Source organism: Ambystoma mexicanum, chromosome 6p, assembly GCF_040938575.1.
Source record: "Ambystoma mexicanum isolate Mex_15411 chromosome 6p, UKY_AmexF1_1, whole genome shotgun sequence".
Taxonomy (NCBI): Eukaryota; Metazoa; Chordata; class Amphibia; order Caudata; family Ambystomatidae; genus Ambystoma; species Ambystoma mexicanum.
Genome location: NC_090935.1, coordinates 1,458,213,878 through 1,458,226,009, shown reverse-complemented (window position 1 = coordinate 1,458,226,009; position 12,132 = coordinate 1,458,213,878). Strand labels below are relative to the sequence as shown.

Sequence of the window (12,132 nt, the reverse complement as noted above, 5' to 3'; positions counted from 1 at the left end):
GTGATGGAGGATGGCGCCTCCTTTCCTGGAGAGAAGATCTGCGTCCGTCGACAGTTTGACTGGGGGGGATGCTGACAAGTCCAAAAGGTCCAGGAACCAGATCTGCCTCGGCCACGCCGGTGCGACGAGGAGCATCCTGCACCGGGACCTCTTGAGTTGGTTGATGAGTCGCAGCAGCAATGGCAACGGGGGGAACGCATACAGGAACAGGCCGTCCCAGGGGAACGAGAAAGCATCGCCCATGCTCCTCGGCTGGGGAAACCTGCTGGTGAACCTCTGGCACTTGGAGTTCGTCACTGTCGCGAACAGGTCGATCTGGGGTTTGCCCCATCGTTGGAAGAGTCGATCCGCTTGATCCTGACGCAGCTCCCACTCGTGCCACAAGCGCAGCTCCCTGCTGAGTGAGTCGGCGATGGTGGTCTTTATTCCTGCCAGATGGAAGGGCACCAGAAACATCCCCTGGGCGACGGCCCAGTGCCACAGATCCTGGGCCTCCTTGGATAGGGCTGGGGATCTGGTGCTTCCCTGCTTCCGGATGTAGAACATCGTGGTGGTGTTGTCGGAGAAGACCCTCACCTCCTTGCCCTTGAGGGACGGAAGGAACGACCTGAGGGCCCAGAACACGGCTCGGAGCTCCAGGATGTTGATGTGGAGTGACGTCTCCTCCGGGAGCCAAAGGCCTCTTGCGTGGAGATCTCCGGTGTGCGCTCCCCATCCCTCCAGGGAGGCGTCCGTCGTCACTGTCTCCTGATGTGCCGGGGTCTGAAAGTCCTTTCCCGCCGCGAGATGCACGCGGGTGCCCCACCACCGAATCGCTTTGCGGAAGGCCTCGTTGAGCGGGATCCTGTCTTCGAAGCTGCCCGCCGCTTAAATCCAACGGGCGTTGAGGAACTCTTGTAGAGGACGCATCTGCAGCCTGCACAGGCGCACCAGGTAGATGCATGAGGACATCATGCCGAGCAGGGACTTGATGGATCTCACCCTGGCCACGTCCATGGCCAGCAGGCGCTGCACCTTGCCCAAGATGGCCTTGGTCCTCTCCTCCGACGGAGAAGCCAATCGTGCCACTGTGTCGAGCTTGGCTCCCAGAAACAGTGCGACCTGCGACAGAACCAGGCAGGATTTTGAGTACTTGATGGAGAATCCCAGATCTGTGAGCAGTTGGACGGTCTTCACTGTGTGTTCCACGGGGAGTTCTCTTGTCCTTGCACGGCTGAGCCAATCGTCCAGGTAGGGGTAAACGTGGATCTCCCGCAGGCGCGGTACCAGTGCCGGTACTTCTTTTCATACCGGTCCCTCTTGGCGGGCATCGTGGACGGGTTCTTCAGGAGAGACAGCCCTTCGTCCCAGATGTCGTCAAGTAACGGGACCGAGAGGACCGTCTTCCTCTTGGCCTCACGCCGTTGATAGAGGAAGCCTTCCTTCTTCTGTTCTTCGGGGTAGAGATGGAAAAGGTTGGATGCCCTGGCAATCATGGCATGGAAAGAGCCAATTTTTTCGGGCGGGGAGGCCCGAGGGGGTGGTGATGGCAGGCCCATTCCGATGTCACCACCGTTGTCATCTGTCCCCGTTGTGGCCGTATCCGTTCCCGTTTCCTCCCTAGGATCAGGGGAAGGCGATGAAGGCTGAGAGGGCCGCAAAGGCTGGAAGGGCAGGGGTGGATGAACTCTCCTCCGCTTGCCTGGAGGGCTTCCTGATGGTCCCGGTTCTGCTGGGTCGTCCGTCGGGGTCAAGGGTAACCTCGTCCTTATTGCCGTACATAAGGCTTGGATTGCCATCAAGATGGCCCCCGAGTTGTCCTGAGGCTCGGGCACCGGCTGCGACGGGCGCGCCTGTTGGGGGGTGGAGTCCTCCTCCTCCACGGGCTCGTCGGCGCCACCGTTGCTCTCTTCGTCCGCCTTGTCGGGATTCCTCCCGTGGGAACGGACCTCCTCGAACCTCTTGCTGAGGACCTTCACGACTCCAACCAGCTCCTCTTCAGAGGCTGAATCCGTGTCTGTGATGGCCACCACCCCCCCCCTCTTTTTCCACCGGGGTTCTCACGGGGGTCTTATTGATGGGCTGAAAAGAGGATTCCCTCCGCGGTGGCAGGGAAACTCTGGGCCCTGAGGTCGCCTCCACTGAGGTAGCCTCCAAAGGCTTCACCAGGGCCGCCACGACTCACTCGATAGAGGCCTTAGCCGGGTAAATCAAGGCCTTCACCACCATGGGCATGCTTGAGGCCTTCACCTTGGGGGGAGGGTCACCGCCTCGCTCCCCCTCGGCTGACTCATTTGAGATCGACCGGGATCTCTCCAGAAGTTTACCCGGGTTCTCGGATTGTCTCTTCCCCGAGCCAGAGCATTGGCTAGTGGTTGATGGCGTTGGTGCTGCATGGCAGCCGAGGAGCCCGACCCTTCGGCGCTCCCGGTGCCCGCGGACTCGCAGTGCTTTACCTTCTGTTGGGCCCCGTCGCCTGGGCGCCATCACAGGAATTAGAAGACCACTCGGACTTCTTCTTCTCACCTGCTGGGCCCTTCTCCAGCCAGCTGGCAAAGCAGATCCGACAATCCCTCATAGTCCGTTCCGACAAGTTCTTGCAAAACGCACAGTCCTTCTCCATGTGCATTTTGTCTTCATGAAGGCAGTAGACATATCTCGAATGCTCATCCTCCTTGAAAATATTCTGTAATCCGCATCCAGGGCAGTTCCTGAACAGCTTGGATCCGGGCGTCGAACTTCCCTTGTCCTGGGCCATGTCCACGAGGTAGGCCTCAGATCTTCTGGAATCCTCCCAAGAAGGTTAATTCGACGAAACTTCACCCTTGAGGGGCGTAGCAAATTCCGAAACGGGTCCCCGTTGATCGGAAGTAGAAATGGTGGGGCTTGAGGCTCCATTGACTGAAAAAATGAGATTAAACTCTTTGAAAAAACGCAAAACGCAGTAAAAGCTCGAGAGCTATAGCACGAGGACTCCCAACATGAAAACTGATACTGATTTTTTCTTTACCGAGGATTCCCAGCCTGACGACGGGGAATATTCATGAGCATGTGAATCCATGCCAGACCCCATGCTGGAGAAGCTCTCTTTTGTCTTTGTCGGGACAGCAACCCCAAGAATGGATCTGGGCGCAACCAATAACGTCTGGACAGGAACCAGGGGATGGAACCGAAAACCTGGACTGGGAGCCTACTTGCCAAACAGAGATGAGACACCCAACACCTGACCTACCAACCCCAGAAGAATGGCAAGGGAAAAGAAAATGAAACGAGAGTGAGTACGGAAATGCAGGGGAGATACAGAAATCCTCCCTAAACCGTATTGCAAGCAAAACTCAGCAACACATGAAGAAAGACACAAGTAACACAAGCAGCCTGACCACATGGCTGCTACCCTGCAAATGGAGACTTAAAAGGGGCGGGGATAAGAGGGTTTCTTTAACGCTTTACAGCTGAGTAACCCAGCCCTTTGGGAAAACATAGCCATTGGCTCACAGAGACAGGTGAGTGCTGGAAGGATTGGGGGGAGCTTGAACCAGGAAGAGAACAGTATAAGAAGAAAATGAATGAGAGAAATACTGAGTTGTAGGGGTGCAGTCAGAAGCTGTGGAGGTGGACCAAGATACCAGGCAGAGGACTATTGGTGGAGCGGAGGGCGGAAGAATTGGTAGCGGAATTTGCATAAAGCACAGATGAGGCATTGGTTGCAAGAGATTGGCAAGAGACTGGCACCAGTTGAGTACAGTGTGGTGAGGGGGGTGTAAAAGTGAGTGAGAAAGATAAAGAGAAGTGTAGGGGGATTAGAGAGAGTGATAAACAGTGAATAGTAAAAGGGTGTGGTGAGAGCGCAAGGTTGTACTGGGAGTACTTGTGAGGGAGGAGTGAAGGAGTGAAGCAGGAAGGGTGAGGCAGTTGAAAGGGATAGACGGAGAGAGTGTGGTAAGATTAAGTGATAAAGGTGTAGATATGGGATTGTGCGTAGGGGAGGGGGTATAGAGAGTGGTGAGGATAAAGTAGAGTGTGGACATCAGAGGAACAGAAGGGGAGAGAGGAGAGGAAGATGACTAGAGGTTATGAGAGAAGGTTGAGAAGGGAGAGGGGCAAGTGAGAGTACAGTAGCGGTTGGTGCAGAAGGAGTGCTGAGATCAGGGAAAGAAGAGATTGGCAGCATGCGGGTTAGAGAACGGAGCAGGGTGTCAGTTACAGGCTCAAGAAAGCCATCATTCCTAAAGAGAACATTTGTGAGTTCTAGGTTAGGGACCGCTTAGAAGAACCCATGGAGAAAGTGAGATAGATAAGGCTTCACCCTATCAGCACGCACTAGTTTTTAAATACTAGGGGTTAATGATGATGAGTTGCCAAACCTGGAGTGAGGGAAACCTGAGTGAGGGATGTGGGAGCCTGCGAGAGGTAAAGATAGAAAAACCCTATAAGTCCTTTTTACCATTTGTGAAGTAAAAACCTTTGAACCATCTTTTGGATATTGGGAGTTATTGAAAACATCTGTAACAGGGTACTACGCAGTTGTTCAAAAACTTACATCAGCCCTTTAGTCATCAAGATTGAAACAATGTCATGATGATGGGGTCCTTCCACAGTGGACCACCCACAAGAGTCATGTAAGAAAGTCAACAGTGAGGCTTGGAAGCAAGATATATTACCACGCCCAGCTAACAACTCCAGACACTTCATATTTGAAAAGCAAATGTTGGATAGAAAGCACAGAAATCTGAATTAAATAGAAAACATTTGGAAAGGGAGAACAAATATGTAACTTATTGCATGATAGTTTCCTTCTAAATATTTCTTTCCAGTTGTCAAACAGTTATGAGTAATACTTTTTCCAGAAATTGATAGTAGCAGTGGAGTCAAAATGAAAGAACTGAAAAAGCTGAAGTTTAATTTCTCTCTTAAGAAACCAAAACATTATAAGAGAAAGTGCTAGTGCCCAATCAGGCTACATTACATTATCGGAAGCTGAGCAGACTGTCCAGGTATGTACAAGGTAGTCAATTCCTCTTAGGTCTGACTGTAATTATAAAAAGGTAAACCGTTTTTTCTCACCTGTGGGACTGCTGCCACTTTCTCTGTTCTGAAAGAATGGATGATTCACAGGATAGTCCTCCTGCTCTTCTTTTATGGGGAAGGAAATAATATCACACCCTGTAATTAAAGAGAATGTTCAACTTCATGGTCATTTATGGCAGAATAAATGATAAGTTACATTATCTGTATATTTTGGTGGGACATGGAAAAGTGTATGCTAAGAAAAGTTTGATACGCCTTGGAGAAGAAAACAAAAGATTGAACACAAAGAAAAGTGACAACTATGCTTCAAATTGTCCTGTGTATGTCTTACTGAAGTGATCATATGGTACTAAGAACTGGGCGAAGATTAGTTAACCATGTACAAAGCCATCACAGATCTGTGACCAGAAGCCTTATGGAAAGTGCTGTGAATCATGGAAGAGAAGCCTTATGGAAAGTGCTGTGAATCATGGAAGAAGCACAAATTAGGGACAGCCAACAAATGTAAATTTTTAAATAGTGAACACTGTGACAAGGCCAGTAATCCAGCCTTGACAAGAGAGGATAGGAACCCCTCTCAGACGGCGGGTTGAGGTCTACCAGAGAGAAATCCAGTGCCAGTCCTGCTCCTGAAGGGAACGGTGGCAGTTGAGCGGGCCCAATTTCTGCCCCTCCCCCTTTGTGCCTGTATGTCTTTTTGCAGTACACCTCTGCCTCATGCCTTCACTGCAAGATGCTTGCCAGGGTTTTTCTGTTTTTTGAAGAGATACATTGACCCAGAAGTATCTAAGTCAGAGTCCTGAACCAGCACCCCACATCAGAGTACACAAGACAGAAGTTCGACAAGCACACAGCAGCAGCAACAATCATCTGCACAGAGACCCACAAATCAAAGTAGAGACACCAGTGTGGCTCTACACTTCTGGCGCGGTTCAGTGTAGAGAGAGAGAAGCACAGCGGGGAGCTGCATCATCCAAAGATGTCCAGGAAGAGGACTGCAAACTGGCAATTCTGGTGAGACTGATCATGCCCACAGACAATTCCCAGACCACCCTGGACGAGTGGAGTGCTTCCCTGGGATACTTATCTCAGGGGCACCCAGGATAGGTGTCCAAAGCACAAACACAAACGGTTGCCTACCGGGACCTCCATTGTTGTTCTACTGCAGATCCACAGGGAGAAATTGGGTGCTGCTTAGACTGCTAAGAATGCTAACTGCTTAGATTTGCGAATGTTTGACACACCCAAGAGGGGGGGAAAAGGGTCCGATTGGAGAGGGACAAGGAACCAATACAAGCAAGGGGAGGAGAACAAAAAAAACCTACAGGCAATATAAGTTATTCGGGTGAGGTCACAGTTGGAGGAGGTAGATGACCAACTGACCAGCAGGAAAGACGATAAGGTAAGGCATTGGCTAAGGAGCAGAACTGGTACTGCAGTGAGTGAGCATGTGAGTGTGGTGAAAGACTATGAAGTGTATGGTTCAAAGTAAAAGGTGAGTGATTGTGTACAGGTAGTAGTGTGGGGGAGGTAGTAGTAGCGGGGAGGAGGGTGTAGTAGTGTGGAGGAGGGGGAAGTAACATCAAAAGGTGAAGGCAAGGTTTAAAAGGGGTGGGAGAAATCAGAGAGAAAGGAGAGTTGAGGGAGGAGAGAAGAGCGGTGGGTGGAGTTGGAGTGTAGTACGAGGTACATAAAGGAGAAAGGAGAGGAGGAGGTGATTGCGACAGATTCTATAGTGAATCTAGCAGGTATCTGCAAGCCACATTCTCTATCCCTGTAGAACACTAATCAATGGATAGATTAAGGACAGTATTAGGAAGTCCCTTAAGTACAATAGTTAGAAAATGCATCTTGCCTTTAGGTCCTCACAACTAGTATAAAGCAGGGATTAGACAGTAGGGCTTAACATTTGCTATCTACTAACCTGGGGCCAGGGACGCCTGGGTTAGGGAGGAGTAAGATAAGCGAGTGATGGATAGTCACAGAGCCCACAGAAAAATCAATCTCTGAGTCTTGGAGTGATCCCTGTGACAACACTTAAATCAATTAAACTCTGCAGTTTATATGCAACAAGCTATCCCAAACATTCAGCTACTGTCATTCTAAAAATGTAGGATGTTTGAAACATACCGGAGTTGGCATCTGGTCCATGTTCTGCTGCTGCTTCTTCTTGATTACCCACTACAAAAGGCTTTGCCCCCTCCTTCCTTAAACATAAATCCACATTAAGAAATGGAAATTCTGTAAGAAGAATCGATATTGTTAATTATTTTTGACAATAATTCCTTCAAGGTATTTAGCATCTGAAAATCACAGGAACGTTGTTTTGGCAACCACTTCTAAAATGTCAGACTGGAAATCGAATCCTTGTTTTGCATGGCCCATCGGTTTATTTACAGTTTTCCTACTGATGGTTTTGAATTGGTTATTGTCCACTGCAAGAGTGTGATCTGCACAACAGGAAGTGTGCCCACAAAGAAAATATTTTTGTGAAAAATGTCACATCCCAAAGAATGTTCTAAGTAAAACATGGGAAGAGAAACAGGTTGATAAATTAAGGGGCATAAAAGAAACTAATAAACGAAAGATTATGGATTCCTAAATCAGAGACAAGAATACTGTGAATATTTGCGTTAGTTGTATGGAAAGGGCACAACGATGCAGTTTATGGCAAGACATTGTTTGAGATACCTTAAATGGATTCAAATAGGTGATCATTTATAATGCTTTTAATTTTTGATAACTTTGTTAACAAAGCTATATTTTCACTAAAAGCGTGGGGCATAGTGTTTTGAACCTTAGGACATTTAGCTAAAGTAACAATGAACAGAAATTGGGAGATGGGATGAATGTTTTTAAAAATAAAGCACACAAAGGTGCATTGTTTTGGTAAAGAAGCAACAAAAGTAGCTATGACGTTAAGAAACTGACAACAGTAAATCACAAGTGTAAACATGTTAACAATTAAAACAGGGTATAATGTACTTTCAGCATCTTAGATTACATAGAACAATATAGCAATTAAACTCAAAAGCAAACTCTTAGTGTTGTGGGGTAACATGAGACAAGTGACTGAAATTATTTAATGAAAAAGGTCTGTCAAAGGTATGCAGTAATCCCAGGTAAGTCCATGGGTAAGTGCCTTTATTAAAGCAAGAATCTCTACACAAGTATATAATACCAGGTCCCAATGCAACCCACTATTCAAGTGGGTCAGCGCCAGTTGCATAGTGTGACAAATCAAGGCAATTTGGCCCTTCTCCCCATGGGGGAGGCCATTCCTGTGAGGCTAGGGATATGAGTCCATGCTGCAACACCCTCCATAGGGGTCGAGGCAAGTGCGCCCTCACCGGGAGAGACCCCCCCTTAGAGAACAAGGACTCCCATTCCTGCGAGGAACTCGCTACAGTTGTATGCACTATGGCCTACATGACAGGCTCTACAATATCAGAATCCTGTAAAGATAAAGACTGGGATGAAGAAACACCAGAGATACCATTATCGTACAAGAAATGAGCCTGCCCCTTTTAATCTAAACATGCAACTCAGCGAGACGAGGATGTTAAATAACAGACCCTGTATGGAGAGCAGAGAGAGAGAGAAAAGCATACACAGCCTAGAGCGGGGCCAGCACTGCTTAGGATTGGGAGGAGGCAGAGTACGCATCACAGAAGAGATCCTCAAGTTTGAAACTCTCTTGAAACAAGAGGCTGGAATGCTGGGCGTAGTCAGGCCAGTCCCGTCTTCTTGGATTACTGTAAGGGATGTAAATACCTGTGGGGATATGCCGAACACAAATAGTCATACCACAAAGTCACAGGTAAACTGTATTAGAGTTGGCACACTCCAATCTGACCACAGCTCACTAGGCAATAGGGGAAACTCAGAACCAAATCATACCTAGGTTGTATTGGCCAGGTGTCTTTGCTGACATCACAGATTTCATATCCACCTGTGAAATCAGTCGGAAGACTGCCAACACTCCTGCACTACCTGCCCCATTACAACCCATACCAATAATAGAAGTTCAATTTTCCTGGATTGCTATGAATATTGTTGGACCTCTAAAAACCTCTAAACTAGGGAATTGTTTTTTTTTTTATTAGCTCATTAAATCAACCTTTCAATATTATATAGAGATAAAAATTGCATGAATACAAACAATGTGTTAACTCTAAACGTGATGCAGCAATGAAAATTAGAAATTAAAAAAAGGAAAAAAGTTCCACATAATGCAACAATGAAAAATACAAAATACCTGCATAAAACAACCTAAAATCAAAATGAGCATATATAAAGACATTAAAATTCCTAGGTTCAAATATAATTGTACATTAAGAGAAGAAGCAAGTCTTTCTCTGATTTAGTCAAACTGGCTAATTACAGGAATGACATATATACCTCAACTTTTCCATTTGATCATTCTTGCCTGATTCGTTATTTTAACAGCTGGTGGAGCACTATTTCTCTAAAATCACCAGCGTTTAATCGGCTCACTGTGTATTTCCTGCTGACCATTTCTCTAAGTTCAATGCATTCAAGAAATTTACAATTGCCAACCTTATAGAAGTATGTGCACAATGAAGTAATAGATTCCACATCAGATTAGATGTTAAATGACAATAAGGACTGAACAGATGGTAAAAAATACTTTCTTCTCAGGTCAACTAAATGATTACATTCCGTCAGCAAATGTTTCAAGGTTTTAATATGATTTGGTTGCTCACAAAATCTACAATGAGTGTCATCTTTGTTATGGAGTCTACGCCTAGTCATTACTTCTTTTGTATGCCATAGATTCATTCAAACTCTTTAAAAAATTGACTCCTGGAGTTCACACTCGGAAATTTTAATAAATAGGATTCAACAACATTCATTTTCTTACTTAGGAAGGTATGCTCTTTAAACAGATGTCATTTCATGCAACGTTCTCTAGTAAGAATCCAATCCCACTGATATAATTTAATTTTGTCTCTATCTGGGTTAAACTCTAAAATGGCAATAGAGATGGTCACATCTTCCAAAAATTGCCGAACATTTGTTAACCATTTGCTTTTGAGATGTAATCATAATATATTTTGCGATGACATGCATAATTGAGTTACCATTAATCGATAATAAACATTTTCGATAGAATGAAACCATTTTCCATTTATAACCAGTGCTCAGGGATACCAAGCCCAATTAATGTCTGATGCTGGATATGGATTGACTTTGGGGTAGATGTAATACATTCTGCCAGTAATATTCCTCTAGCCTGGACCAGAAGAGATCATCCCGCCATGCTCTTGTCTCTGCACCATATAATATTATAGGCATTACCTTCTGCTTATAGAAATTTAAGGCAGGCATCAACGAATATTTTCCATATTTTGCCATAATAATTTGAGCCTGAGATGTAGCGGTCTTGAGTTTTCTTCTTATATCTTCATAATAGGGTTCATCAGAACGAGGATTATTTGAGTTTAACCCTAGGTATTTATACTCATTGACCACCTCCAAGGGGTTGTCCTGGAGGAGCCATTTCTCTTACATTTCTCCTTGTTGATCGTTAAGAAGTTCCTTTCGACATAACCACCCAACTGGTTCAACAGCACCTGCAATCCCCTGGGAGTTTTAGCCAAAAGCACAAGATCATCGGCATAAAACAGCCAGGGGATGCAGTGCCCACTCAATCTCCGGGGATCAGATGCAATTTCCCCAAATGAAAACTTCATATCCGAAACAAAAAAATAAAAAATGGCTGGGGCAAGGATGCACCCTTGCTTCAATCCCGGTGTGTAAGTATTGGAGCAGACAAGATCCCATTCAGGGACAAACGGATTTGGATTGAGGTATTGGTATGTAGTTGTTTAATCCAACATATTAATAGGATTGGACATGCGGCCTTCTGTAACTTGTCCCACAACAGTTTCCTTGAAACGGAATCAAAAGCGGCCTTAAGTCTATAAAAGCCATGTATAAGGCCTTGTGTCTTTCTTTCTCTTGGAGCTTGATTGCATGTAGAGTCATGAGATTCACACTTGTCCCCACTCCGGCCACAAACCCCATCTGAAACGGGTCAGCTGTAATTTACAAATTTACCAAGTTGTAAATTGTTTGAGAATTATCAGAGCAAACAACTTGCCTGGGATGTCCAAAAGGGTCACTGGTCGAGAATTCTCAGGTGCTTGCCGGTCGCCCTTTTTATAGAGTGGTACCACTACTGATTTTGCCATGATGGCGGAACTCTACCAGTTTGAATTACTTGTCTGAAAATTATGACCCGGATGGAGGCCCAAGCTTCAGGGTGAGATTTCATCATTAAGTTGGACAGGCCATCCAGACCCGGGGCACGGGACGTTCTTAACCTCCTTATGTGATACAAAATGTATCCTATATCAAATTCAATGTTAACTTGGCCCTTGATCATCTCCAAGCTTTCTAAAGAGGACAGGTTCATCACAGCGTATAGTCATTTATAATGTTTAGCCCATACCCCCTCTGGGACTGCATTCATTTGAACTCCCAACTGATTCAGACTCTGGGCTTGATTTAGAAGGCCCCAAATAAGGTCAGAGCTTTTGTTCACCAGGACGCGCAGCATATTTTCTGAATCTTGCTGATACATTTGGCTCTTCTTGATCTAATCCAGTTTTTGTATTTATTTTTCATCCGTCTCAGGTTCTGCAGTATGTGAGATGTAATTTGCTTCAGCTCATGGTATCTATCTGCTCTGTACTGCGCCCTCTTCATCCTCAATTCCAAGTCATAGGTGTGCAAGTGCATAACTTTCTTAGACTTGCCAGTAACCCCTTGGCGAAGGCTAAGGAGGCAAGTTGGATCCCTGAAGGTTTACCCTTGCATCTGGGATCTCCTTTCACATGGTCAGTAGGGCCACAAACAAAGCATTTACCAAATGCCTTCTGGAATGGAGGCTTGTTCTGACCTCCCTCTGGTTTGGCACCAGAGGAGACACTATTCTGCTGTGGTCTCCCTGGTGGCTTACCCTTCTGGTTTTGTTTGGGGCCCTCTTTGGAATTTGCAGTATTAGAATTCTCTTTGGAGTCCTTTTTAGGCTGTTTCCCCTCATCCTTTTTCTGAGTTACCCCAGAATCCTTGCGAGTGGCCCTGTTGGCAACCCAC

At 46.2% G+C, this 12,132-nt stretch overlaps 1 protein-coding gene across 5 annotated transcripts in view; it reads right to left on the bottom strand.

Moving 5' to 3' along the window:
• The window catches only part of LOC138510528 (zinc finger protein 25-like), an 887,940-nt gene that overhangs the window by 26,388 nt on the left and 849,420 nt on the right, over positions 1 to 12,132 (bottom strand). For all 5 annotated transcript variants that reach the window (XM_069626249.1, XM_069626250.1, XM_069626253.1 and 2 more), the window contains 2 exons: positions 7,138 to 7,248; positions 5,044 to 5,142 (listed from right to left, as the gene is read on the bottom strand). In XM_069626249.1, coding sequence (XP_069482350.1) covers positions 5,044 to 5,142; positions 7,138 to 7,248 — 210 coding nt within the window. The remainder of the gene's footprint in view (positions 1 to 5,043; positions 5,143 to 7,137; positions 7,249 to 12,132) is intronic.